The sequence below is a fragment of the Pyricularia oryzae genome, chromosome 4 (genome assembly GCF_000002495.2).
Source record: "Pyricularia oryzae 70-15 chromosome 4, whole genome shotgun sequence".
In the NCBI taxonomy this organism is placed as follows: domain Eukaryota; kingdom Fungi; phylum Ascomycota; class Sordariomycetes; order Magnaporthales; family Pyriculariaceae; genus Pyricularia; species Pyricularia oryzae.
The window spans coordinates 3,656,461-3,680,807 of NC_017851.1; the positions used below are offsets into that span (position 1 = coordinate 3,656,461).

The window sequence follows — 24,347 nt, forward strand, 5'->3', positions numbered from 1 at the left end:
GAACCGTCTGATTTTGTGCCGTTCCGACAACCGTTCCGAGCCGGCGAGCCGGAAACTCTAACTGACAGCTCTTGACAGCCTGCACCCTCCGTTTCGGGGATGTTCAAACCGTGCCGACTGCCGACCGCGACCCGGGACCCAACACGGAACAGGGTTGAGGGCCAAAAAAGGTACCGTATACAGTAGTAATTCCAGGTACATTGTATAGTGTACCTCCTCGGCGCGCGCCAGACTTTTCCTCTCTTTTCAGGGATTATGGCGCTTGAAAAGCTCCGCAGCCAAGAAGGCGAACAAACCCGGAAATGTACTCCTCGCTTGTTCACTTTTTCTGAAACCCCCCCTCTCCGGTGCAGGTGAAGTGAGAAAATAAAATTTCAAAAGATGGGACTTTTTTTTGCGGGCGCCTTGCGCGGCGTGCACATGCAGGTTCAAGAGTCTGTTGGATCTCACTATCTCAGAGGCGCGGTAAAATATCTTGACCCGCTCAGGGTCGGCCCAGGGTCGGTCCACATGGAGCTTTTACCGTAGCTGGCTTGCTGGTATTAAGTTCTGGGCAGTGGGAACAAAAAAGGCCCCACGCACAATGGCCGGCGCATGGGGCGACATGCAGAACCTATGACGACACTAGGTTATTTTCTGTACGTACCTAGAATAGGTGGACTTGCATTGGTGCTCCACGTCAAATGGGCTGAACAGTTTTTGTGCAGAGCTTTTTATCCGCGGTTGCCTGTCACTTTTTTGTCCGTTTGAAGTTTGGTTATCTTTAAAGTACCTGGAGTAGGTACTTTGTAAGTAGTAAGCAGGAAAAGCCCAAACATCAGTGTGGCCGTTCGGATGAATGCAATGAGTGTTGGACACACTGCCTTCCCATTTTGACCGGTTATCAAACTGCTACGATGAAATTGGTTGGTCGAAAAAAGACAGCCTAGTTCTAGTCTAGAGCTATTTTATATTAATAGTTAAAACTTGGGTGGCAACTTAAATGTTCAACTTTTTGTTTTTCCTGACAGAATCTGATGTGCACATGGCCTGTTACTTGTACTGTATGTACTTTGTACTGGAAAACCCATGTATTTCCTGGCCACAATTACCCGCATAAGATGTAGGCTTTGTGGGTAGCCTCCTCTTGTTAGCTTAGCTTTTTTTCCCCCTGCGATGAAAGAGGTAGATCGGATGAGGGAAAGGACATACTCCCATGTAGACGCCACGTACCAACATTTGGTACTTCTTTGTACCAAGTTTCTGGGCGAACAGACGCTTCCTTGGCCGCTTCTGACAGGCTAACCTGAGTAGAAGGGGCCTCAGGAATTGAAAAAAAAAAAAAAAAAAAAATAGGGTACAGTACGTACGAGGGGGTGCCGGGGAAGAGGTTCATCGATCGAAACCAAAAGCTTTTAATAAATGCCATGTCAGAAGCTCTTTTTCAAGTTCTGATCTTTCTTCCCTTCCTATTCTTCAAGAGCTTCTCCGAGTCTTTTATTTGCAGAACCTCTTGTCAACATTTGCACATTTTTGGGTTTGCCCCCTCATTTTGAACCATTTGCCCATTAGCGCACTAAGCTCTTGGAAGCTCTGCTAAAATTGCGGGAAGCTCTTTTCAGCTTTTTAATACTTGTCCACTGGGGAAAAGGGGAGAAGCTCTGGAAGCTCTGTGAACCTCTACGAACCTCTGCAACTTGTTGTTCTTTTGAAGTTGTCACCATGACGTCTCGACCTATCTTTGTGGCCACGCATCCTCGGGCTTGCTCGACGGCGTTCGAAAGAGTATGTCGGTCGAATTTTCTTATCTTATTTTTCGCTTTTGTGTTGTATACACACAACTCCAATTTACACTGTCCAAAACAAACTGTTCTCAAGTTTCCCGGCAAGTGTCAAAGCATAGTCCCGAAACTGGGAAGCTATAGCGGACTGTCCAGGGGTGTGGGTGCCATGGCCCCCTGGTCATTAGTCCCCAGGACAGGAACATCCCCACCGTCATCCCGATCCCTAACCCCCAATTCAGCCCAGTGGCATACATTGCCGACAGACCTTAGGAGTTGCGCAATAGGTCAGCACTAACCTCACAATCCAGGTCTTCATGACCAGGCGTGACATTCTCGAATGTGCACATGAACCTTTCGGGGACGCATTCTACTACGGCCCAGAGAGGCTGTCAGAGAGATATGAGAAGGATGAGGCTAGCAGGTTGAAGAGCGGATTCGCCGACGTCACATACAGAGACGTGCTTCATGGCATGAAGGCGTCGGTCCCGGAGGGCAAAAGACTGTTCATCAAGGACATCACTCACTACCTCTGCCCCCCTGACGGCAAACCAGCAAAGATTGCCCCTTCGCTGGCTGCCGCTGCCAAGCCTATGCAGAATGGCAAGACCACCAACGGCGTCAATGGCGCGGCCACGAATGGCAACCAAGTGAACGGAGCAGCCACTAACGGTAACCATGAGAATGGAACGACCACCAATGGCAACCCTGTTAATGGCACTGCTACCAATGGCAACCACGTCAACGGAGCAGCAGCCAATGGCAACCATGTGAACGGCGCGGCCCCCAACGGCTATGCCAATGCCACCAGCGAACCCGGAAACCCCAGCGTGATGCCCCTGGACATGCTGCGCGAATTCCACTTCACCTTCCTGATAAGGCACCCGCGTAGGTCTATCCCATCCTACTACCGCTGCACCATCCCGCCGCTGGATGAGAAGACGGGCTTCAAGAACTTCATGCCCAGCGAGGCCGGCTACATTGAGGTCCGCAATATGTTTGATTATCTGCTTAGCCAGGGCATCATCGGCCCGCACAAGGCCGGCGAGGAGGCCCCGGCCAACAGCAGTGGCGTCAGCATAACCGTCATAGACGCCGACGACCTGCTTGACAAGCCGGCAGCGGTAATTGAAGCTTTCTGCAAGGAGGTCGGTATCGATTATAGCCCGGATATGCTGAAGTGGGAGGATGAGGAGAATCAGCAGTATGCTCTTGATGCATTTGCAAAGTGGAATGGCTTCCATGACGATGTTATTGGAAGCACGTACCTTAAACCTCGTACACATGGCTGTGTAAGTCAACTCTCATTCTCATGTTCTCTATCACTTTGTGCCGCGGTATGAATCAGACTAACAGATATGTTGAAAATCCCAACAGAAGACGGTGACCAGGGAATCCGAAGACGAAGAGTGGCGTCAGAAGTATGGAGAAGAAGGCCGAAGGATCATCAGGGACTGTGTTGACACAAATATCCCACACTATGAGTACTTGAAATCCTTTGCTATCAAGTTTTGAAGAGTGCTGCCCCATAGAATATAGTTAGATGGCTTTAATCAGTATATGAAGATGACCGTAACGTTTTGGTTATCTAGAATGGCTGATTTTCGTGAAATGAATAAAAATAATCCCTGTTGTACACGCTGATATGTACAATAGTATACACGTAGTTTTTGAGACTTGGCCTGTGTGGTTCCTCGTAGGGTCGCGACTTTTGCTAATGCTGCATTCAACGTCCGTTGATGATCCAGTTCCTGGTTTTGGTGACGCACTGGCGGCCAAACAGACAGGTCCCCTCGCGTTTTGCACTTTGGACTTTGACGTTGGCTCAAGCCTCCACTGCCTCCAACTATGCTCATTTATCCTCTGCAGCTTGCTGCTCCTCCACAAGCAGCTCAGCTTCCTCACTGCGCGTCATTTCCAAGTTTCCTAATCTGTGTTTGACGTTCTCAGGCCAGCTCGCTGCAAATTCCGGGTCGTGTTTGTTAGCCCAGAAAACGGTGGCCGGCACCACTTTCAGTTTGGTAATGGGTTCTGCACCCTTCTCGGTCCTTGGCGTCACCTGTACAATGGTGTGCTGAATCAGGTTACCCTTGCCAGCACCTCCCAACACGGCGGCCATGTCGGCAATGGCATTGGCCTTCTGACGGTTGAGCTCTTTGGCGCGATCCGGGCGGCTCTGGTTGTAGAGAGACTCTGATTGATATCCCCATTCAAGCTCGTGTCGCCGCTTTAACTCGCGCAATGCTTGAAAGACAGAACGTCCGACCTCGCCCTCGCCTTTGGGAAATCGTATCTTGGCCATGGGCTTCCAGTAATCCTTTCGCAGCTTCGCCGGCTTGGACTTCTTCCCGTTGAATGGTAGTTGTTTTAATGCTCGGTTGTGCTGTAAAATGAATGTAAGTCGTTGAACATTGCCCCCAACGCCAACCTAACCGTTCTTGTAGGAGGCGTGCCGATGTAACTTCTCGTGTGCTCGGCTTTGGAGGTTTTAAGGGCCAGTGACTTACGTCAAACACAGGCTTTGTAGAGTATATGATCTGGTCTGTAGTCAAATGGTTGAAAACCCATAATTCCTCGCCATGGCTTTCACTGAAACCAGCCTCATCCATCTTCTTGTGGCGGAACCGCTTCCTGGCCTCATCCGGGCGATACCTGGCCCAAGTGGTCTCATTGCGAACGCCAATGCGCGAGATACCGACCGAGAAGCGAAGAAGAGAGGTCAATGGCGTTGATGAGTTCATTTTGTATGACCGGGAGGGCACCAGTTCTGGCGCCTACATGTGCTTCCACCTTCCAATGGCAGTTGTAGTGGAGCTCAAGCTTCGCGACTTTTTTGATACTTGCTGCTTGACTTTGCTTGGCCCGTGCAGGTAGTAGCGTTATGTCAGCAGTCACGAGGTCACGTGCTTAATCAGAAAAGTGCCTTCACCAGCCACATAGCTTCCATGTCCTCAGTGGCAGGGTCTGTGGCGAGAGCTACCCCGCCGCTGTCACTGACTCAATCTCAATTCGGTATGGTTCGTCAGTGGCTCCTTGTACATATGCCAAACTTAGCTCTAGTTCTACGTCACTCTGGTATGATCCTGATTCTGCGAGCAGGTTCCACAGCCTTCCAGTCTGGACGAGATACTCCAGGATCCTTGACCAGATCGCGGGCCCGCCTTCGTCTCTGTTCCATTTGCTGGCTAGATGGTTCGATACTCTTTGGGCATCAACAAGAGTCCCCCACTAGTACTGTTCATAAATTGAACCCGTTTGTCCTCCCTTCCTACCCGACAATTGTTTTTCGATCCCATAGACAAGCTCAGAAACGAACCAATTCAACGAAATCACTTCAGCGGTGACTCTTACAAAAAGCCACATCATAATTTCCTTTTGTTGTCTGCCTTTCAATACCACTTTAGACTTACGACCGTAATACTTTCTTTGCTCTCTACGAGCTTAATTTCGCCATACAATCACACCCACACATAAACAACCACAGATTCAGTCAAAATGAATTCAAAAATGGAATTCACAGATAGGGCCAAGAAGGCCATGGAGGACGCCATGGACCTGGCAGAACAACACGCCCACTCCCAGCTTCTACCCGTCCACCTTGCAGTTTCTCTCCTGGACCCTCCCCCGGATTTGTCCAAGGACCAGCAGAACCCTACACCTGGTGCTTCACACACTCTCCTGAGGCAGGTCGTTGAGCGAGCCCAAGGTGACCCTCAGCTTCTCGACAGGGCGCTGAAAAAGACCCTGGTTCGGCTTCCCAGCCAAGACCCGCCCCCAGAGAATGTCACCATGTCTCCATCGTTCAACAACCTTATCCGCAAGGCTATGGAACTGCAGAAGGTCCAGAAAGACTCATTCATTGCAGTGGACCACTTGATTTCAGCCTTGGCCGAAGACGTTAGCTTCCAAAATTGTCTCAAGGAGGCCAATGTTCCCAAACACAAGCTCATTCAGGATGCTGTCCAGACCATCCGTGGTACCAAGAGGGTGGATTCCAAGACGGCAGACACTGAGGAAGAGCACGAGAACCTCTCGAAATTCACCATTGACATGACGGCTATGGCACGGGAAGGGAAAATCGACCCGGTCATCGGACGTGAGGAGGAAATCCGCAGGGTTGTTCGAATCCTCTCGAGGAGAACCAAGAACAACCCCGTGCTCATCGGTGAGCCTGGTGTAGGAAAGACCACCGTCGTCGAGGGTCTTGCCCAACGAATCGTCAATGCCGACGTACCGGACAACCTGGCTGCCTGCAAGCTCCTTTCATTGGACGTCGGTGCCTTGGTCGCCGGGAGCAAGTACCGTGGAGAGTTCGAGGAGAGAATGAAGGGCGTCTTGAAAGAAATCGAGGAGGCCAAGGAGATGATTGTGCTCTTCGTTGACGAAATCCACTTGCTCATGGGGGCTGGCTCCTCTGGTGAGGGTGGCATGGATGCTGCCAATCTCTTGAAGCCCATGCTTGCTCGTGGCCAGCTGCACTGTATTGGCGCCACAACCCTGGCTGAGTACCGCAAATACATCGAGAAGGATGCCGCCTTCGAGCGTCGTTTCCAGCAGGTTCTTGTCAAGGAGCCCACAATCAACGAGACCATTTCTATTCTCCGAGGTCTCAAGGAGAAATACGAGGTTCACCATGGTGTGACCATCGCAGACAGCGCCCTGGTTGCTTCAGCGAACCTTGCGGCACGCTACCTCACAACTCGGCGCATGCCTGACTCTGCTGTGGACCTGATCGACGAGGCAGCTGCGGCTGTGCGTGTTGCTCGTGAATCTCAACCGGAAATAATCGATTCTCTTGAGCGCAAGCTACGACAACTGAAGATCGAGATTCACGCGCTCTCCCGCGAAAAGGACGAGGCATCTAAGGGTCGGCTTGCTCTTGCGAAGCAGGAGGCGCAAAACGTGGAGGAGGAGCTCAGGCCTCTTCGCGAAAAGTACGAGAGTGAGAGGAAGCGTGGCAAAGATATCCAGGAGGCGAAGATGAAGCTTGACCAGCTCAAAGTCAAGATGGAGGATGCTAGCAGAATGGGCGATCATGCACGTGCCGCAGACCTCCAGTACTATGCCATCCCTGAGCAAGAAAACGTCATCAAGCAGCTCGAGAAGGACAAGGCTGCTGCCGATGCTGCTATCAGCGCTCAGGCCCAGACCGATCACGGTGGTTCAATGATCACCGATGTTGTTGGACCTGATCAGATCAACGAAATTGTGTCGAGATGGACTGGAATCCCCGTCACCCGACTCAAGACATCCGAGAAAGAGAAGCTTATCCAGATGGAGAAGGCTCTCGGCAAACTCGTCGTCGGTCAGAAGGAGGCGGTGCAATCGGTTTCGAACGCCATCCGTCTGCAACGCTCTGGACTTAGCAACCCGAACCAGCCACCGAGCTTCCTATTTTGCGGTCCATCAGGTACTGGTAAGACGCTGCTTACCAAGGCGCTTGCCGAGTTCCTCTTCGACGACTCGAAGGCCATGATCAGGCTCGACATGTCGGAATACCAGGAGAGACATTCACTCAGCCGCATGATTGGAGCTCCGCCAGGATATGTCGGTCATGACGCGGGTGGTCAACTGACTGAAGCGCTTCGCCGCAAGCCCTTCTCCATCCTCCTGTTTGACGAGGTTGAGAAGGCTGCCAAGGAGGTCCTGACTGTACTCCTCCAGCTCATGGACGACGGTCGCATCACCGATGGCCAAGGACGTGTTATCGACGCTCGTAACTGTATCGTCGTCATGACCTCCAACTTGGGTGCAGAGTTCCTCGCTCGACCAGCTGGCAAGGACGGCAAGATTGACCCAACGACGCGCGAGCTTGTGATGAACGCGTTGCGCAACTACTTCCTGCCCGAGTTCCTGAACCGTATCTCCTCAACCGTCATATTCAACCGTCTCACACGTAAGGAAATTCGCAAGATCGTTGACTTGCGCATTTCCGAGATCCAGAAGCGACTTGCAGACAATAACCGCAACATCGCCATATCGGTGTCGAATGAAGCTAAAGACTACCTGGGCAACGCTGGCTACTCACCGGCCTATGGTGCTCGCCCACTGGCCCGCCTTATTGAGCAGGAAGTTCTCAACAAGCTTGCTGTATTGATCTTGCGCGGCAGCATTCAAGATGGCGAGGTCGCGCGGGTGGAGCTCATTGACAACAAGATCGTTGTCCTATCAAATCACTCCAGCAGTGAAAATGGTGACGATGTCGAGATGATTGATTCTGAGGAGGATGCAGTGGAAGAGCTTATCAGGGACGACGATGATGAGTTGTTTGACTAAACGGAGGGATTGGTTGGAAATGATGACGAATCATGATAGTAAGCTTGGGATTGAGCGTTAGTTTCTTGTTTCTTTTCTTCTATTCATGTATATTCTCAGCTATGATTGTGCTTCAAGAATTTTACGGTAATGGCGTTGGGATTCTATGAATAAAATCAAAAAATGAGTTAAATCACAAGGCGAGACATCACTATAGCATGTTAAAATAACTGCGCGACTATCCATGAAGTTGTAGACAAGTGAATTTCATACAGACACAAAGAGTATAGTCAGGAGTGACATCTAAACACAATCTAGATAGTTCTAGATGCTGGACCCCACTGGCAAGCCGATCAAGATTGATCCCCAGAGTCACAGCTTCTGTTCCTTAGTATTCTTAGTAGAGTATCTTTGTGAGATCGTACAGGATATACAAGTACATATGAGTAGTAGGTAACCACCAAAGAGGCAGGCATATTTATATACAGCAAGAATACAATACAATGCCAAGTCGCTCAAGGGTGTTTTTCACAAGTTTAGTACAGTCTGACACAGCCGTTGTTGCCTCATTGCGCCTCCGTCCCCTTGGTGGTAGTCTCGTATCTGTGGTAGACAAAGAATGTTAGCGGTTGTAAGGTGTAATGACGGGTATCTGTAATGCTAGATGACAATAGTATTTCGGAACTCGATGGGGTGGAGCTCTTACCTCTTGCCACGCATGGCCCACACACCCCAGTTGCCAGAGCTGACATCCTGGGGATCGAGGTCGTTGAGATCCCACCTCAAGCTGCGGAACTTGTTCTCGCCTGGCTCGAGCAGGATGTCGAACTCGCCTGCTGCAGTCTTGTTGACCCAGGCAATGTCGCGCTCCATGTCGAACTGCGTGTAGCCCGTCACGATGATGGGGGCCTTTGTCTCCAACAACATGGGCACGGTTTCTGACCACTCGTGCGCGCTTGCCGGGTGGCCGAGACCAGGGTGGAAGAGGACAAAACAGTCAAAGTACGGGTCGTAGGGGGCAAAGTGACCAGTCCTGTGGATGTTGTGATAGTAGTCGACAATTGTGCTAATCTTCATGGTCGGCCAGACACGGTCCTCGACAACGGCGCCATATGGGTTGCTGGGGGTGCGGGGCGGGAGTGGAAACTCGTCGTCGCGGTTAAGCATGCTCTCCGGCCCAATCATGATGAGATGAAGCCTCTGGCGTGGGAAAAGATGTGCAAGCTGGACCCAAACGTCACGGGGAAGCGAGGACTCGGCACGGGCGCCCAACACGAATATTCTTGCTGGTGGCGCCTCGGGTCGCAGGCCCTTGACGGAGCCATCACCACCAGATCTGGGTGGGTGAAGAGTGTAACGCAGAGCTACGTAATCAAGGCTGTCAGAGGTAGTTTCAGGAGAAAATGCAAGGGAACTCAGGACCTACCACTAAAACTCTTCAATCCTTCCGTGGTCAAACGGCCACCTTTGCGGATGTTATACGGGCTCAGCTCGTGCAGCACACTGCCAATGGTGACGGGATAGGTGAGAAGGCGTGTGGCCTGACGCATGCCCCTATCACTGTTGATAGCGTTGAAAGCCCTGGTGTACAAGAACGTATCCCAACTCTCCATGTTGACCATGGCCTCCTCCAGCTGTGGGCCAGCATATTGAAACTCGGGGAAGAAACGGCCAGATCGTAGATCGTGGTCATCCTCGTTGATCTGTTTCAAGACGTCGCAAATCTCCAGGTGCTCTTCATAGTGATCCATCCAATGCTCCTTGCTGCAGTACACCGGGACGCCACAGTCCGGACACTCGAAGTCGACATGGGCCGGGGACTGGGTTGCGTTCTCTGCGGGAGGCTGCACCTCGCCGTCGGGGGTAACGCGGGACATGCGGTGGTCTGGGTGAGGGCAGTATGCGTGCTGACGGATGTAGGCGGCCCTTTGGCGCATGCTAGGGATCGGGGACTCGGACATTGGATGAAAGAGATCATCTTGGCTGAGCTTGGTCTCGGGCTTGGACGGGGCGGCTGCGGCTGCGGCGGACGAAGAGTACTTCGCATAGCTCTTCCTGACGGGCCCGGCAGGTGAAGAGCTTCTTGCGGCTTCATGCTGGCAGACAAGTGGTGCCGAGGACGATTTGTGCTGCGTGGAAGAGCTGACCCCTGCTCTCGGGGTTTTTGAGGGAGCTGTACAGAGGCGTCTTGAAGCAGTCCGATGTGCCAATTGTGCCGTCATGTACCTCGAACATGGGCGGCACAATGTGGCAAGCGCCGCCCGCATCGCTGGCTCTGCCGTCGATGCCATCGTTATAAGTGACAGCGACTTGTGGTTCTGGTAAAGTACCTTGAGTTGCAACCCTTTGCGGGAAGGCAATTGTACGTCTCCAATCAATACTTTTTGGTGGTCTGAGGCGCTTCTCTGCAAGCATTGCATGCGTTGACGAAGCCAAGTGGAGCTTATGTGGACCGTCCACCAAATCCAACTCCACAAATACAGCTGAATTATCAGGGCATGATTGGTGGATGCCACGCAAATTTGGCCCCGCGACACCTCGCGCCTTCAAGAGCTCACCGCGACGAATTTTACTTCACCCAGCTGCAGGCGGACCTCTTGACTTTTTTATACCTTCTGCCCTCGCCTGCCCGCTTTGTTCTCAAACAAGCGGCAACACAACCAGTCTTGCTCTCTTAGAAGCGGCAGCCGCGCAGGCTCAACGCGCGCCTGTTGTTGACCAAGATGGCGACCACATCTAATATGTTCCTGTACTCTCTGAGTATCCAGCCTCCCTCTACAATTACGAGAGCTATCCTCGGCCAATTCTCAGGAACCAAGGAGCAGCAGATTGTCGCTGCATCGGGCTCGCGGTTAACACTTTATCGCCCCGATCCTACTCAGGGCAAGGTCGTGCCGCTTATGTCGCATGATGTCTTTGGTATCATCCGAGATCTGGCCTCGTTCCGCCTGGCTGGCAGTAGCAAAGGTATGTTGAACACGCCCTGGCACAATCAATCCGTACTTCATTCTTGTCGGCATCACTTAGTGACTTGAAGCTGGGTCGCTAGGTCCAATAGCGACGTGATGGCACGCGTGACCATTGCCCTTCGACCAGCCTCCAGGTGCACACCCCAAAGCAACTCGTCGTGCCTTTAGCTACTAGTCCACAGAGCTAACCCTCGTTGCTAACCAGATTATTTAATCATTGCAAGCGACTCTGGTAGAATTACCATTGTCGAGTATTTACCAGCACAAAACCGGTTCTCCAGGATACATCTCGAGACTTTTGGCAAGTCAGGAGTCCGGCGTGTAGTTCCGGGCCAGTACCTAGCTGCCGATCCAAAAGGTAGAGCATGCCTGATAGCTTCGGTAGAGCGCTGCAAGCTGGTCTATGTGCTCAACCGCAATTCCCAGGCCGAGCTGACCATCTCATCTCCGCTCGAGGCTCACAAAAATGGCACCCTCACCCTCTCCCTCGTGGCTCTTGACGTTGGCTACTCAAACCCTGTCTTCGCCGCCCTCGAGGTTGACTATTCTGAGGTTGACCAAGATCCAAAGGGTGACGCGGCCCAGAACGTGGAAACCGTTTTAAACTACTACGAGCTGGATCTTGGACTAAATCACGTCGTGCGAAAGTGGTTTGACGTCGTCGATTCCACCGCTAGCATGCTATTCCAAGTACCAGGAGGGAGCGATGGCCCCAGTGGAGTCCTGGTGTGTGGCGAAGAAAACATCACATATAGGCACTCCAACCAAGATGCCTTCCGTGTTCCAATACCAAGACGCAAGGGCGCCACCGAAGACCCCAGCAGGAAACGCAACATCGTCTCTGGTGTAATGCACAAACTCAAGGGAAGCGCTGGCGCCTTTTTCTTCCTGTTGCAGACCGAAGACGGAGATCTATTCAAAGTCACAATCGATATGGTGGAAGACGCAGAAGGCAATCCGACTGGGGAAGTGAGGCGACTCAAGATTAAATACTTTGACACCATCCCCGTGTCCAACAACCTTTGCATCCTGAAGAGCGGTTTTCTCTTTGTTGCCAGCGAATTTGGCAACCATCTTTTCTACCAATTCGAGAAACTCGGCGACGATGACGAAGAGCTTGAGTTTTTCAGCAGCGATTTCCCAGTTGACCCCAAGGAACCCTATGAGCCCGTTTACTTTTACCCCAGACCCACAGAAAACCTGGCTCTTGTCGAGAGCATTGACTCAATGAATCCTTTGATGGATCTCAAGGTTGCCAACCTGACCGAGGAAGATGCGCCTCAGATATACACGGTCAGCGGCAAGGGAGCCCGCAGTACCTTTCGTATGCTCAAGCATGGCTTGGAGGTCAACGAGATTGTTGCATCACAGCTACCAGGAACGCCTTCAGCGGTATGGACTACCAAGCTGCGTCGAGATGACGAGTATGATGCGTACATAGTCCTATCCTTCACAAATGGCACACTGGTGTTGAGCATCGGTGAGACGGTCGAGGAGGTCAGCGACACCGGCTTTCTGTCATCCGTCCCGACCCTGGCTGTTCAGCAGTTGGGCGACGACGGGCTTGTACAAGTACACCCCAAAGGAATCCGTCACATTCGCAACGGCGTCGTAAACGAGTGGTCATCCCCACAACACCGCTCTATAGTGGCCGCGGCGACCAACGAAAGGCAGGTCGCTGTTGCGTTGAGCAGTGGTGAAATTGTCTACTTCGAGATGGACACAGACGGCTCCCTGGCGGAGTACGACGAGAAGAAGGAGATGTTTGGTACTGTTACCAGTTTGAGTTTGGGCGAGGTTCCCGAAGGGCGTCTTCGAAGCTCATACCTGGCTGTTGGTTGTGATGACTGTACAGTGAGAATTCTGAGCCTTGACCCAGAGTCGACTCTGGAGAGCAAGTCAGTGCAGGCACTCACGGCAGCCCCGTCTGCTCTGTCAATAATGTCGATGGAGGACTCATCTTCTGGCGGCACAACACTATATCTTCATATCGGTCTGAATTCTGGTGTCTACCTTCGCACAGTGTTAGACGAAGTGACAGGAGAACTCACAGACACGCGGCAAAAGTTCCTGGGGCCGAAGGCCGTAAGACTATTCCAAGTCTCCGTACAGAAAAGAACTTGTGTGCTTGCTCTCAGTTCAAGGTCATGGCTTGGATTCTCCGACCCGGTCACCAAGGGGTTCACCATGACCCCTCTTAACTACGAAGAGCTTGAGTGGGGATGGAACTTCGTCAGCGAGCAGTGCGAGGAGGGCATGGTCGGCGTCAACGGCCAGTTTCTTCGGTAAGCGATCCACCTGTTTTTTTTATTCTTTTTATTGTTACTGCGCATTGATATACTATGATGAAACCTAAGAGATCGAGCTACGGCCATGATTCTTTGTTGTCACTTCGGTGATACCAATTGTTCCTTCTGAAGCACATAACTTTACAAAATCTTGATTCAGATCCTCCGGATTTTATAATTGTTGCTAACACATTGAGACAGAATCTTTGCAATCGAGAAACTTGGAGACAACGTCATTCAAAAGTCTATTCCATTGACGTACACGCCACGGAAACTGGCTAAACACCCCACTCAACGCATATTCTACACCATCGAGGCAGACAACAACACCTTGGCACCCGAACTCCGAGAGCAACTGATGGCGGCGCCCACGGCTGTTAACGGGGATGCCAGGGTACTTCCCCCAGATGAATTTGGATATCCTCGTGGAAATGGCCGTTGGGCATCCTGCATTAGTGTGGTTGATCCGCTGGGTGACGGAGAAGAGCTGGAGCCTGGGGTTGTGCAGAGGATTGATCTTGACAACAACGAGGCGGCATTGAGCATGGCTGTCGTGTCTTTTGCGTCTCAGGATGGCGAGAGCTTCCTTGTGGTCGGCACTGGCAAGGACATGGTTGTCAACCCACGACGCTTCACCGAAGGTTACATCCACGTTTACCGGTTCTCGGAAGATGGACGTGAGCTAGAGTTCATCCACAAGACTAAAGTCGAAGAGCCGCCAACAGCTCTCCTGCCTTTTCAGGGAAGGCTTGTTGCCGGTATTGGTCGTATGCTGAGGATATATGACCTCGGTCTGCGGCAGTTGCTTCGAAAGGCACAGGCAGAAGTGGCTCCACAGCTCATCGTATCTTTGAACACCCAAGGCAGCCGAATCATTGTCGGCGATGTGCAGCATGGCTTGATCTATGTCGCCTACAAGAGCGAGACCAACAGGCTTATTCCATTTGCTGACGACACCATCGCAAGATGGACAACCTGCACGACCATGGTCGACTACGACTCCACAGCGGGCGCGGACAAGTTTGGTAACCTCTGGATCTTGCGATGTCCCGAAAAGGCTAGCCAAGAGTCGGACGAACCAGGCTCCGAGGTGCATCTTGTTCACAGTAGGGACTACCTCCACGGCACATCCAACCGCCTGGCTCTCATGGCCCACGTTTACACACAAGACATACCTACGAGCATCTGCAAGACAAACTTGGTGGTGGGTGGACAGGAAGTACTGCTTTGGGGCGGCTTCCAGGGTACTATCGGCGTGTTGATACCTTTCGTCAGTCGCGAGGATGCCGACTTCTTCCAAAGTCTCGAACAACACCTTAGGAGTGAAGATCCGCCGCTGGCAGGGAGAGATCATCTTATGTACAGAGGCTGTTACGTGCCTGTCAAGGGCGTTATCGATGGCGATCTCTGTGAAAGGTACACTATGTTGCCTAACGACAAGAAACAGATGATTGCCGGTGAACTCGATCGCTCAGTGAGAGAGATCGAGCGCAAGATTTCAGTAAGTTGTTTTGAAATAATTTGTCATCGTGACGCATGTCCAAGTATGAACAACCAAAAGCTAACGATCTAACCTGTTAGGATATTCGTACCCGTTCTGCTTTCTAATTCTGGCTCGTTGGCTGTGAGGGAAAATATGGCCGTGATGATGGATATCAATCATGTATTGGTATGTTGCTACTTGTGTTACACGATGGGAACCACAAAGTTCCATGTAAATATGGCGTATGGCGATGGCGTTGGTGCGTTCTAATACTTGAAGGATCAAGAAGATAATGAGAGATGTTACATCTGTTTTGCAGCTCAACTGCAACTGCTTTCCTGGAAATTCTAGACCAACTTTGTTGACATAGCGGCTCTAGCGCACAAAGTCGACCGTTGAATAATCCTTCCTGCCATGCTAGGTTTTGCTACATTTTTGGGCCATGTTTAAAAGCTGCCGTTAACCAAAAACGATCATGTCGCCCACATAGAGCCCCCTGTCATCGCCACGAGCCCAGGCCAAAACTTGACAGCGGCCAGGCGGATGACGACCTTGCAGGAATAGCGGAGGAAGAGGAGGCGGATGCCGGCGCGTTGAGACGGTTCCACCCACCGTTTCCCCTCTTACTGCTGCGACCGGCTACCGGATGCGCCCTCTCCCAAGCCTCATCGGCGAAATAAGCCTCGACGGCGGCGTCGATGTCGTAATCGTTCTGCTCCAGGTACAGCACGGCGACGTCGTAATCCGCCTCTTTGCACGCAACCATCCACCTCCGTATGCGACCCTTGCGCCGCTCCTCATCCTCTCCCTCAACCGGGTGCGGACTTAGGCTCGTCGTCGTCGTGGCACCACCATTACCACCTCCCGCGGCGATGGGGATGAGGACCACGCGCCGGCCCAGCAGGAGATGGTCGTTGCCGAGGCGGTTGGCGCGGCGCAGAGCGGCGGCCGGGACGTTGTAGCGCAGCGACAGGGAAGACACGCTATCGTGCTTGTGGTCGAGGAAGTGGAGGATCGGAGAGTCGTCGTTGGTGGTCGTTGTTTCCGCTGCCGTCTTTTCTCCCTTTTCGAGTGGAGACTGTGGCGGCTCGGCGGTCGTGCTGTACGGCGGCGGCGCCTCGATGGGCGGGCGGGATGTTGCTGCTGTTACGAAGCCGTACGACGGCGGGTCTTTGAGCCCGGTTGGGGGCAAGCTGGAGGGACCCGTGGAGATTTGGCAGTATGGGCAGTAGTGTGCAAATCGGTTGTTGTTCTATATGGGAGTTAGTAGTTGAACGTGTTCGCGGGCGAGCAGATCTCTCTGTGTTGCCGCAACGCATCTCCACGACGGTCGAGAGGCCAGATATTTGAATAAAAGGTCGCTCCGTCGATTCGCAAACAACAAATGAAAAAAAAAAAAAAAAATACGTACATGTATGCAAATCCCGCATATGGTGCGGCCGCAGCAGCCCAGCCGCCGAGGCTCCGGCAACGGGGCCGGCGACTTCTCGGAGTTCTCGGACGTGGATTCTTTGGCGTGGTGGGGTAAGGCGGATAGCAGCTTTGCGCAGGTGCAACATGAGGATGTATCCATTGCGTGATGTGGAGGCTTGTGCTCTAAATTGTATATAGAGACTCAAGATGGGGTTTCTAGGTGTTTGTTTGGAATAATAAGTAATTACCTATGTATCTAGATTCTAGAACTAGAATGGAGTTTGGAAAGGGTGGGAGAAACAAAGGTAAATTACTAGAACTAGTTCTAGAACTAGATACCGATGGATACGGTAGATGCACACGTGTGGCGAGTTCCTGACACGCCCCCCCCCTTGGCCCTGTGACGTACGTGATTGAGTGATTGGGCAGGTCGTTCCAACTACACTCCCCCGAGGCGCGGACGGATTAGGCGCGTGAACAACTGATAAATTGGCGGGGTTCAGAGCTTGTCTCGACTGGGGAGCCTTCATATCTCGGACTAGATATAGACAAGACATCTGTGAATAGTTGTTGTCATGCTTACCTGTCTAAGGACATTACTCTCAAATACAAATACAAATATAAAAACAAATACAAAAACAAATACAAAAACAAATACAAAAACAAAAAAAAAAAAAAAAAGATATGTAAATAAACAAACGGTTCTCCCTCAAACATAAAGTCGCAACTGTTCGCTTGGCCGTATTACGCCATACATCCATAGATTACAAGTGCTATAAATATTGAATTACAGCCGCCACGTCCAGAGACAGAATTACTCATATACAATTCCCCTTCTTAATTCGAAAGTTTTGCATTTCATCCATCATCTCAGCCCCCTATTGTCCATCGTGTTCCAATACGGTATAATATTTGAGGCGTCCCATCCATCGTCGGCGGTGAGCAGATAGGCCCAAGACTCCATGTTCATGTCCGTCATGATGGTGTCTGGCATGGTCATGTCGTTCCCGAAACCCAACAGAACAGCCAGGTTTTCCGGAGAGGTCGAGCTCACAGTCCTCTGTGGGAATATCCCAGGGGCCTCGCGAGCCAGTATTTCCCTCAACTCTTTGAGCCGGTATCGGAGCATCTCGAAGGGGTCTTCCTTTGGTGGTATCGAAGCGGACGATGCTTCGATGCTCGACGTTAGCGGTTGTTGGGGCTGGCGGCAGTAGCGTGTCACTGAAGACGTCAACGGAACGCCGTTCCCAGTGCGACGACGGAATGCGATGATGGCATCTATCTGCCTGATCTGCCTGTCAATGATCCCGTCCAAGTCTATCTCGGATCGTGCGGCGTCCAGATCCCAGCCGGGAGCCTGAAGCATCAAGAGTTTGATGATGATCATAAAGGTATAGACAAAGTCGGCGGCCGCAAGACTCGTCATGCGCGGTTTGCAGTCTGATGGTGGTTCGCCCTCCACCTGGACTTCTTCCATGTCTTGATGTGCAAATCGCAATGCCATAAACTCACGACAGGCGGTAAGGCAGCACCAGAGGAGTTCCGTGCGACTGACTTGCACGAGCTCCGAGGCTGCCTTTTCGTTGAGACCAACCTCGAACAGTAGTATTTGGGCAACGCGGAAGTGGCCCATAAAGAGCTGCTGAGTTTTGACGTATTCGGGCAGCATCTGCTCGAATACTTGCAGCTGCTGCTGGAAGTTTCTGACGACATCATCTAGCGGCGGCAATTGGTATTCAATAGATCTTGAGAAGTTGCTGTCGTTGCGTAGTGCCAGGGATAAGGAGATTGACTGTGCCAGTTGTTGGACCTTGACTAGATGAACAACGATTTCGTCCGTCGGATACTCCATCCTCGTCTCGAGAGTTCGGCAGCAAAAGTCGAGGTAAGAGGTGTTCATCAGTTCGTCGGGCTTTTTATTGGTGGTGAATGCACTGTTTTCAAGGTTAGGAAATGATATAGTCTGCCTGAGGACGAGGGGGTAAATCAGGATGTATGCTTAGACATTACCTACCTCGTGACTAAGTAGTATGTTCCTGCAAACGCTCGCATTTTTTCCAAGGACTCGGGTGCAAGGGGGTCGCTCGTCAAACCAGACAGAGTCTGCAGAGGCGACATTGAAGGCCCCTCCCCAGTGCCCAGAGAAACGCATATTGACCGGGCCAAAAAGATGAGGTTCGTTATCTGAAAGCTGTTCATGTTGAAGTTGAACCACGACAGTAAGAGTTGCAGGCCCTGAAGGAGATCAAGCGACCTTTCGGGGTGGATAAATGCCGTGATAGAAATGTCGCTGAGAAGTCGAGATCCGTATACGTTTTGCTCCAGACCGTCGGTAAACGAGGCAGCCATAATGACTGCCTTCCACAGAAAGGGCCTCTTCTTGTAGCTGAGGTCGGCTGGGATCACGACAAAGGGGAAAAGTTCTGCGAGTTGAGAGCGGTACTGTTGAATCAGAGCGGCTGCCCGTTGCCCATCCGGCCAGTCAAGCTCGCTCGAAACTCTCGGGACCCCCGAGTAGGCCCCATTCTCAGAATTAGTGTCATCATTCCCTGACGCTGTCGAAGCAGAACCACTCTGATGCTCAGCTCCTGGCCTTGGTCCAAAGGTCGATGATGTCGTGAACGATGGTGTCTGGAGAGGATCGGAAACAGTGGGAAAGATGTGGCCCATATCAATTTGGCCGACGAGCCCACCTGCTGACGGTCGTCGCATGTCACTCTGTGGACTTTGAACCGAGCGGGGCGGGGATGACTGTTGCCGTCCATTCGGCTGCTGCTGTTGTTCTTGATGTTGACCCTGTTGCTGCTGCTGCTGTTGGGCTTCAACGACGGGCTGGAGTCTTGTCTTGAGCTCCTCCAGTCGCCGCTCCAGGTCGGCAACCCTATTGGACCTCGTCTCCTTCCTCTTCCGAGGAGGAGCCGGGGTCTGAGAGGCGCATGGTTTCTTCAGGCGATGACACCTTTGAGGTGGACGCGCAGGGAAAGAAAATGTCAACAATGGGGTGATCTCGTTCCTAATGATACCAAGAAAGGTAATGTGGGTAGAGCAGGTATATGGATGATCTCTCTGCCTGGTCTCCCCCCGCATACAGATGGATGGATAGATGGTGGAGAGCGATCAAATCAATTAGAGATGCAAGTAATCCTCACTTACCTTTCACATATGTCGGGAGTGGGCCCGGGGATGCAGCGTGATTTGGCGCGGGCACATGTTGTACACGCTCGGGGACCTTTGTTCTTGTTCGTGTTTGCGCTGCCAATTCCAACTCCGGTTCCGACTCCGGTTCCAGCGGAGGCCGTTGATGGTTGTTGGTACTGGCCGATTGTGTCGCTCATGATCCTTGAAGGATTGTTTTTTGTCCTTCTTCCCTTCTCTCCTCTTCTTTTGTTCTGATTGTTTTACTCGTTACCTCTTTTCTTTTTTGCCTTTTGTCTCTAATGTCCCCCATACCCTCCTGCAAGTTGTTTGTAGTAGAAAATAAGAATGAGCAAATCAGATCGGATCGGATCGGATCCTCAACTATTACCAGGTAACGACGGAATGCAACGACTTGCCCATGATGGGCTTTTCTAAATGCTGGGTTCTTGTTCTTGGCACAAAAAGTCTCCATACCTGGGGATCGAGGGGTTCGGCTCTGTTGAAATGGATAAAAAGCCGAGAATCTGGCTCCTGGATCCAAAAGACCTCAGGCGCGACCTTGCCCTTGCCCGCCTGCCCACTCGCTTGCCCCACCTGTTACCGTCACCTCCAGATGCGTTTGAACTTGGAGCATCCAAGCTAGGAACCTACCTATGCGAAGAAGGTCTGGAATCTGGATTGAGCGAAACAGGGTTTGTACCACACCCAACCATCCCGATTTCCAAACCTTGTTTGATCTCAATATACTCATTTTCTGCGAGTGATGGGCTGCGTTTGGTCCGATAATCACCGTACACAAAGTATGTAAGTAACTGCTTGTTACCGGTACAACGGATCAAAGGTACCTAGGTAGCGTGCAAGATGCTTGGATTGGTAAGCAAAGAAATGGAGCGAAAGGCTTGATGGGCGCGATGTCACTGTAGCTTTCAAAAAAAAAAAAAAAGCGCAATATTAATAGGTACTAGAACTAGACTAATCTAGCCATCCAAGCCATCCTCTGGATTTGTAAGACTCTTTCGGGAGAATTGATACAAAGTGCGTAGATTGTGAGAAACACAAGTTTGGATTGTAGATTATCAGACTTATCAGTTGATCGATCAATCTACTACTACCTGTCGTTCCCTTGTAGTTGCGCAGGCTCTTTTAACTTTCAAGGTACCTAGTAGTACTCACTCACCTACCCACAAGACCAACACCGGACCGGGGCCGAACATCAGCCGGCGGGGTTTGAGTAGCAAGAGATAACTACACAATAACCTACGGAGTGGCCGGATTGGACGAACCCATCTGAAAGCCGAAACCAGCAAAAGAACAAAGAAACAAACAAGCCAAAAAAAAACATTTCAAGCGATTAATAACATCATCGGTCATCATAACCAACACCAGGACCTCCCCTCCAGCAATGGCCACATCCACAAAACGCAAGGCCGCTGGCGTCCCTGCCTTGACCCAGTCTGAGACGGCCAGGCTGGTAGAGACAATAAAGGACTGGACCATAGCCCGAGGACTTTCCGTCCGGCCCCCGCCTTCCGTGGTCGCCGCCAATGCCGATCCGGCAGGAATCCTTGCCACCAGCGTCCCCGTCACCCTGTTCCCTAGTCCGTTCCCCGCCAACTGTTTTGAGCAGGCCCATGATGCTCAAAAGCCTTACAATGAGCTATACGCCAAAATCAGCCAAGATGAAGACTTTATTCGCCAGATGGTAGAGGAGTGAGTAGTGAGTCTGGAATTTGGAAACGTGACTGTATTTGTTTTATTTACTCATCTTCGGATTTGCGAGAAAAGCAAGACATGAACGAACAAGTATTAAAAATAGTCATCACTTATTAACCTCTTGATCCATTAGAGTCGCTGGAGGTGACGATTTCATCGCCAAGTTGTGGGAAACTCACTGCAAAGTCAAGGAGGAGGGCTATAGCCAAGTAAGGCAACTAACCTAATTAGGCTTTTTTATAAGCTCCTAGTACCAGTGTGTTGCATCAAAATCGTCTAACCCCCTTTTCTCTTTTTTTTTCGGGCAGCAACTTTCCCTAGGTCTTTTCAGGTCCGATTACATGGTTCACCAGGACCTCACAGACCCCAACGCTGTGCCACAGGTCAGGCAGGTTGAGTTCAACACCATCGCATCCTCTTTTGGCGGACTGTCTGCACAGACGTCCCTGCTGCATCAGTAAGTCCGGTAGTGTTCCAAGAGGCACTTCTGCTCCCTCCTCATTTCCAGGTGACATTCAACTTATCCTGCCCTTCAGGCACCTAGCCTTCACCGAGTACCCGCTGCTCCAAGACTCCCGGGCCGCCGGAAGCCTCAACCTACCCGATAACCGCAGCACTCGCGGGCTAGCAGCCGGCATCCGCGCCGCCTTTACTGCCTATGGCGATTCGGACCTCGGCCATGACCGATGCGTCATCTTCCTCACTCAGGATGGAGAGCGTAACGTCTTTGACCAACGACACCTCGAGTACGAGGTCCAGCGGGGCAGCAACAGCGGCGACGCTGTCATTCCCGTGTTCCGGCTGCCTTTTTCGCAGATCCTGAAGCACACCTCGATAGCGGACGGCTCCAAACGCCAGCTGCTGTACCGCCTGCCGAGCAACCCAGCAAGGGTGTTCGAGGTCGCCGTCGTGTACATGCGCTCCGGGTACGGGCCTGGCGACTACCCGGACGAAGAGGCCTGGCAGGGGCGGCTCCAGCTCGAGCGCTCCAACGCCATCAAGTGCCCTACGGTCCTGACGCAGCTGGCCGGCATGAAAAAGGTGCAGCAGGTGCTCGCCACGCCGCCGTCGTCCCCCTCGCCGTTCAAGCTGGGCCGTTTCGTGCCCGAGAAGACGCCGGCCTGGGAGAGCCTGTGGGGCACCTTTGCCAACATCTACCCCATGGACGAGTCTGAGGCCGGGCTCGAGGGCCGCCGCCTCGCCCTCGACCCGGAGCTGTGCATCAAGCACGTCCTCAAGCCGCAGCGGGAGGGCGGTGGCAACAATCACTACAAGGCCGCCATACCGGCGTTCCTGGCCTCCCTCCCCGACAAGTCGCACTGGAATTCGTACATCCTGATGGAGCTCATCACTCCCCCGCCCGTCGGCAACGTGATCCTGCGCAACGGCGAGATAGAGCAGGGCGGTGTGATTTGCGAGCTGGGCGTCTTTGGCACCTGCCTGTGGAACAACGCCACTGGCGCGATGCTTCGCAACGAACAGGAGGGTTATCTCCTCCGAACCAAGGGGGACCAGAGCGAAGAGGGCGGTGTTGCTGCAGGGTTTGGTTGCATGGACTCGGTCGCCCTGGTCTGAACATGCTTTTCAAAATATGAACAGATAGATGTATAGTGAAAAAAAATAAAATATAAAGTGGTGGGGTATAAACATGGCATCTAGTACAAGTAGCTTGCTAAGCCTCCCCTTGTACAAACGACCACAAAAGTAAATGTTATCATACATCAAAGACCGCCTCCTCCTTTAAAACATACAGTTTGCTCCAAGATAAATAAAACGGTCTCGTCTAGAGTGGCGATTAATACTGATCCCAAGGTTGAATCTCATGGCTTGTTTTCATAGCTCCTCTCGTCAATATTTTACGAGGAAGGCTCAGTGGGGCGCTTGAGGACCTCAATGGTGCCTATCAAAACAACCGGTTAGCATGGTCATCGGGAGATATAGTGGTCAACAGGCCATGGGTGTGGATAGGCCGTCTGTCTGGATATGACATACGCTGAACAATGCTCAACGACCTCTTGGTCTTGCCTTCGGCGTCAGTGTATGTTTTCATGGATGCATCGCCCTCGAGGTAGATAGTAGTGCTATAAGAACGCGCGCAAAGTTAGTTTCTGATCGAAAAAGAGGTAAACAAAAAAAAAGCACATAGCACATAAAAAAAGAAACAAGATAAAAACTCACCCCTTGGGCAGGCTCTGCAGATAGTCGCGAGCGGGGCCCTCGGGCTGGAAGCTGGTGACGTTGAACCAGCTGGTGGTGCGGTTGTCCCTGGGACCGGTGTTGCTGGCGACGGCGTACCTGACAACTTCCCGACCGGTGCTTGTAGCTTGCAGCTCGGGCGTGTCGGCCAGGTTGCCGATGATGGTGATCTTAGCCAAGGGACGAGCGGTCGTCGAGCTGAAGGCTCGCGCCCCGAGTGCAGCGGAGAAGTTGCGGCGGGCAAGGAATGCAGACATTGTGTTTTTCTTTTCTTTTTTTTCTCTTTTTCTTGTTGATTTCCTATCGATTATATTCTTTGTCTGGATGTAGGTTGATTTATCTTTTACGTCGACAAGCTGTCTCGGTGTCTCGGTGAAATGGTGTGGTGGGAAGGGAGGAAGGAGCTCAGTGGTGCGTCGCGTTGGTTTCTTCACCAATCGCGTTTGGAAAGGGAGCACTCTCAACTGCATTAGGTGTGGTGCATTCGTAAATCGTGCACGGGCCTCTGCGAAGCTTGATGTATCCAGATCTCAGCTCAAGGGTTTGAATGAATGGAATGGACGTCACCAACATCTGCCAACGTTTTGTTTTGTCCTTTTTTTTTCTTCTTCATCTTCATTTACAATGTACATATCAACTCAATCGCAACCAATTATGTAAATTTTTCAGAATACACACTGGATCCCAGCTAAATCTTAGCGCCTTAGAGCTACGCGCAAAATATTTGATCGTACATCGTCTCCATCGCTTCGTCTCCCACGTGACCTTCCGTCAATAGCGACAAAAGAACTGGTCTTATTCACAAACCCTTCCCTTTTTCGGTCATTTACAGCCCCCATTCAAAAGTGAATAGCCATTTTGCCATTGCCCATTGACGTACTGATAAGTACAATGAAAACTGCACATGGGGATTTGCCTCACCGTGGCTATGGAAGCAAGGGACAGAAAGTTGTCGACGCTCTCGGAACCGTATTCGAAGAAGGAAAAAAAAAAAAGGGTTGTCCAAGTCCTGAGCGTCTCCTTCCAGATTCAGGTTTTGGGCTTGACCGGAGCTACATCCGAATACACCCAAGTCTGGCGTTGTTTAATGAGCTTTTTGCGATCAGTCAAGATCGGGAAACGACCCTGCAGT

At 51.7% G+C, this 24,347-nt stretch overlaps 9 protein-coding genes across 9 annotated transcripts; 4 read left to right on the forward strand and 5 right to left on the reverse strand.

Annotated features, from left to right (window-relative positions):
* Positions 1–1,441: 1,441 nt before the first annotated feature.
* MGG_06461 (uncharacterized protein) lies at positions 1,442–3,501 on the forward strand. Its single transcript, XM_003717057.1, has 3 exons — positions 1,442–1,764; positions 2,072–3,052; positions 3,138–3,501. The coding sequence occupies exons 1-3, from the start codon at positions 1,702–1,704 to the stop codon at positions 3,273–3,275; spliced, it is 1,182 nt and encodes a 393-aa protein (XP_003717105.1). The 5' UTR covers positions 1,442–1,701; the 3' UTR covers positions 3,276–3,501.
* Positions 3,334–4,744, reverse strand: MGG_06460 (uncharacterized protein). The gene is made up of 2 exons (XM_003717058.1): positions 4,268–4,744; positions 3,334–4,143 (listed from the first exon to the last, which is right to left on the reverse strand). Exons 1-2 carry the CDS (start codon positions 4,499–4,501, stop codon positions 3,613–3,615), a joined length of 765 nt encoding a protein of 254 aa, XP_003717106.1. The 5' UTR covers positions 4,502–4,744; the 3' UTR covers positions 3,334–3,612.
* A 232-nt stretch (positions 4,745–4,976) lies between these two features.
* On the forward strand, positions 4,977–8,535 carry MGG_06459 (hsp98-like protein). The gene has a single exon (XM_003717059.1). The coding sequence runs from the start codon at positions 5,256–5,258 to the stop codon at positions 8,034–8,036; it is 2,781 nt and encodes a 926-aa protein (XP_003717107.1). The 5' UTR covers positions 4,977–5,255; the 3' UTR covers positions 8,037–8,535.
* Positions 8,216–10,481, reverse strand: MGG_06458 (uncharacterized protein). The gene is made up of 3 exons (XM_003717060.1): positions 9,442–10,481; positions 8,722–9,379; positions 8,216–8,618 (listed from the first exon to the last, which is right to left on the reverse strand). Exons 1-3 carry the CDS (start codon positions 10,433–10,435, stop codon positions 8,582–8,584), a joined length of 1,689 nt encoding a protein of 562 aa, XP_003717108.1. The 5' UTR covers positions 10,436–10,481; the 3' UTR covers positions 8,216–8,581.
* Positions 10,482–10,567: 86 nt separating this feature from the next.
* MGG_06457 (pre-mRNA-splicing factor RSE1) lies at positions 10,568–15,200 on the forward strand. Its single transcript, XM_003717061.1, has 4 exons — positions 10,568–10,982; positions 11,190–13,269; positions 13,474–14,773; positions 14,854–15,200. The coding sequence occupies exons 1-4, from the start codon at positions 10,739–10,741 to the stop codon at positions 14,878–14,880; spliced, it is 3,651 nt and encodes a 1,216-aa protein (XP_003717109.1). The 5' UTR covers positions 10,568–10,738; the 3' UTR covers positions 14,881–15,200.
* A 54-nt stretch (positions 15,201–15,254) lies between these two features.
* MGG_06456 (uncharacterized protein) lies at positions 15,255–16,463 on the reverse strand (the record flags this gene model as incomplete). Its single annotated transcript, XM_003717062.1, has 2 exons — positions 16,167–16,463; positions 15,255–16,007 (listed from the first exon to the last, which is right to left on the reverse strand). Exons 1-2 carry the CDS (start codon positions 16,326–16,328, stop codon positions 15,255–15,257), a joined length of 915 nt encoding a protein of 304 aa, XP_003717110.1. The 5' UTR covers positions 16,329–16,463.
* Positions 16,464–16,894: 431 nt separating this feature from the next.
* MGG_06455 (uncharacterized protein) lies at positions 16,895–19,824 on the reverse strand. The gene is made up of 3 exons (XM_003717063.1): positions 19,322–19,824; positions 18,183–19,127; positions 16,895–18,102 (listed from the first exon to the last, which is right to left on the reverse strand). Exons 1-3 carry the CDS (start codon positions 19,501–19,503, stop codon positions 17,034–17,036), a joined length of 2,196 nt encoding a protein of 731 aa, XP_003717111.1. The 5' UTR covers positions 19,504–19,824; the 3' UTR covers positions 16,895–17,033.
* Positions 19,825–20,167: 343 nt separating this feature from the next.
* MGG_06454 (glutathione synthetase large subunit) lies at positions 20,168–22,594 on the forward strand (the record flags this gene model as incomplete). Its single annotated transcript, XM_003717064.1, has 6 exons — positions 20,168–20,179; positions 20,288–20,311; positions 20,655–21,016; positions 21,153–21,228; positions 21,328–21,476; positions 21,556–22,594. 6 exons carry the CDS (start codon positions 20,168–20,170, stop codon positions 22,592–22,594), a joined length of 1,662 nt encoding a protein of 553 aa, XP_003717112.1.
* On the reverse strand, positions 22,591–23,686 carry MGG_06453 (uncharacterized protein; the record flags this gene model as incomplete). Its single annotated transcript, XM_003717065.1, has 3 exons — positions 22,591–22,919; positions 23,012–23,100; positions 23,198–23,686. Coding segments are annotated over 3 exons (622 nt in total), but the record flags the coding sequence as incomplete, so codon positions are not given.
* Between the last annotated feature and the right edge of the window lie 661 nt (positions 23,687–24,347).

What these genes read in the sequence shown, in the direction of transcription:
- MGG_06459 (XM_003717059.1), top strand. Translation starts at nt 5,256, where the DNA reads ATGAATTCAAAAATGGAATTCACAGATAGGGCCAAGAAGGCCATGGAG.
- MGG_06461 (XM_003717057.1), top strand. Translation starts at nt 1,702, where the DNA reads ATGACGTCTCGACCTATCTTTGTGGCCACGCATCCTCGGGCTTGCTCG. An exon ending in GCTCGACGGCGTTCGAAAGA is followed by an intron (nt 1,765 to 2,071) that starts GTATGTCGGTCG and finishes CTCACAATCCAG; the next exon opens with GTCTTCATGACCAGGCGTGA. An exon ending in AACCTCGTACACATGGCTGT is followed by an intron (nt 3,053 to 3,137) that starts GTAAGTCAACTC and finishes AAATCCCAACAG; the next exon opens with AAGACGGTGACCAGGGAATC.
- MGG_06457 (XM_003717061.1), top strand. Translation starts at nt 10,739, where the DNA reads ATGGCGACCACATCTAATATGTTCCTGTACTCTCTGAGTATCCAGCCT. An exon ending in GTCAACGGCCAGTTTCTTCG is followed by an intron (nt 13,270 to 13,473) that starts GTAAGCGATCCA and finishes ACATTGAGACAG; the next exon opens with AATCTTTGCAATCGAGAAAC. An exon ending in AGATCGAGCGCAAGATTTCA is followed by an intron (nt 14,774 to 14,853) that starts GTAAGTTGTTTT and finishes CTAACCTGTTAG; the next exon opens with GATATTCGTACCCGTTCTGC.
- MGG_06455 (XM_003717063.1), bottom strand. Translation starts at nt 19,503, where the DNA reads ATGAGCGACACAATCGGCCAGTACCAACAACCATCAACGGCCTCCGCT. An exon ending in ACTCCCGACATATGTGAAAG is followed by an intron (nt 19,128 to 19,321) that starts GTAAGTGAGGAT and finishes TCCACCTCAAAG; the next exon opens with GTGTCATCGCCTGAAGAAAC. An exon ending in ACATACTACTTAGTCACGAG is followed by an intron (nt 18,103 to 18,182) that starts GTAGGTAATGTC and finishes CCTTGAAAACAG; the next exon opens with TGCATTCACCACCAATAAAA.
- MGG_06460 (XM_003717058.1), bottom strand. Translation starts at nt 4,501, where the DNA reads ATGAACTCATCAACGCCATTGACCTCTCTTCTTCGCTTCTCGGTCGGT. An exon ending in CTACAAAGCCTGTGTTTGAC is followed by an intron (nt 4,144 to 4,267) that starts GTAAGTCACTGG and finishes TTCATTTTACAG; the next exon opens with CACAACCGAGCATTAAAACA.
- MGG_06458 (XM_003717060.1), bottom strand. Translation starts at nt 10,435, where the DNA reads ATGCAATGCTTGCAGAGAAGCGCCTCAGACCACCAAAAAGTATTGATT. An exon ending in AGGATTGAAGAGTTTTAGTG is followed by an intron (nt 9,380 to 9,441) that starts GTAGGTCCTGAG and finishes TTGATTACGTAG; the next exon opens with CTCTGCGTTACACTCTTCAC. An exon ending in TGGGCCATGCGTGGCAAGAG is followed by an intron (nt 8,619 to 8,721) that starts GTAAGAGCTCCA and finishes TGTCTACCACAG; the next exon opens with ATACGAGACTACCACCAAGG.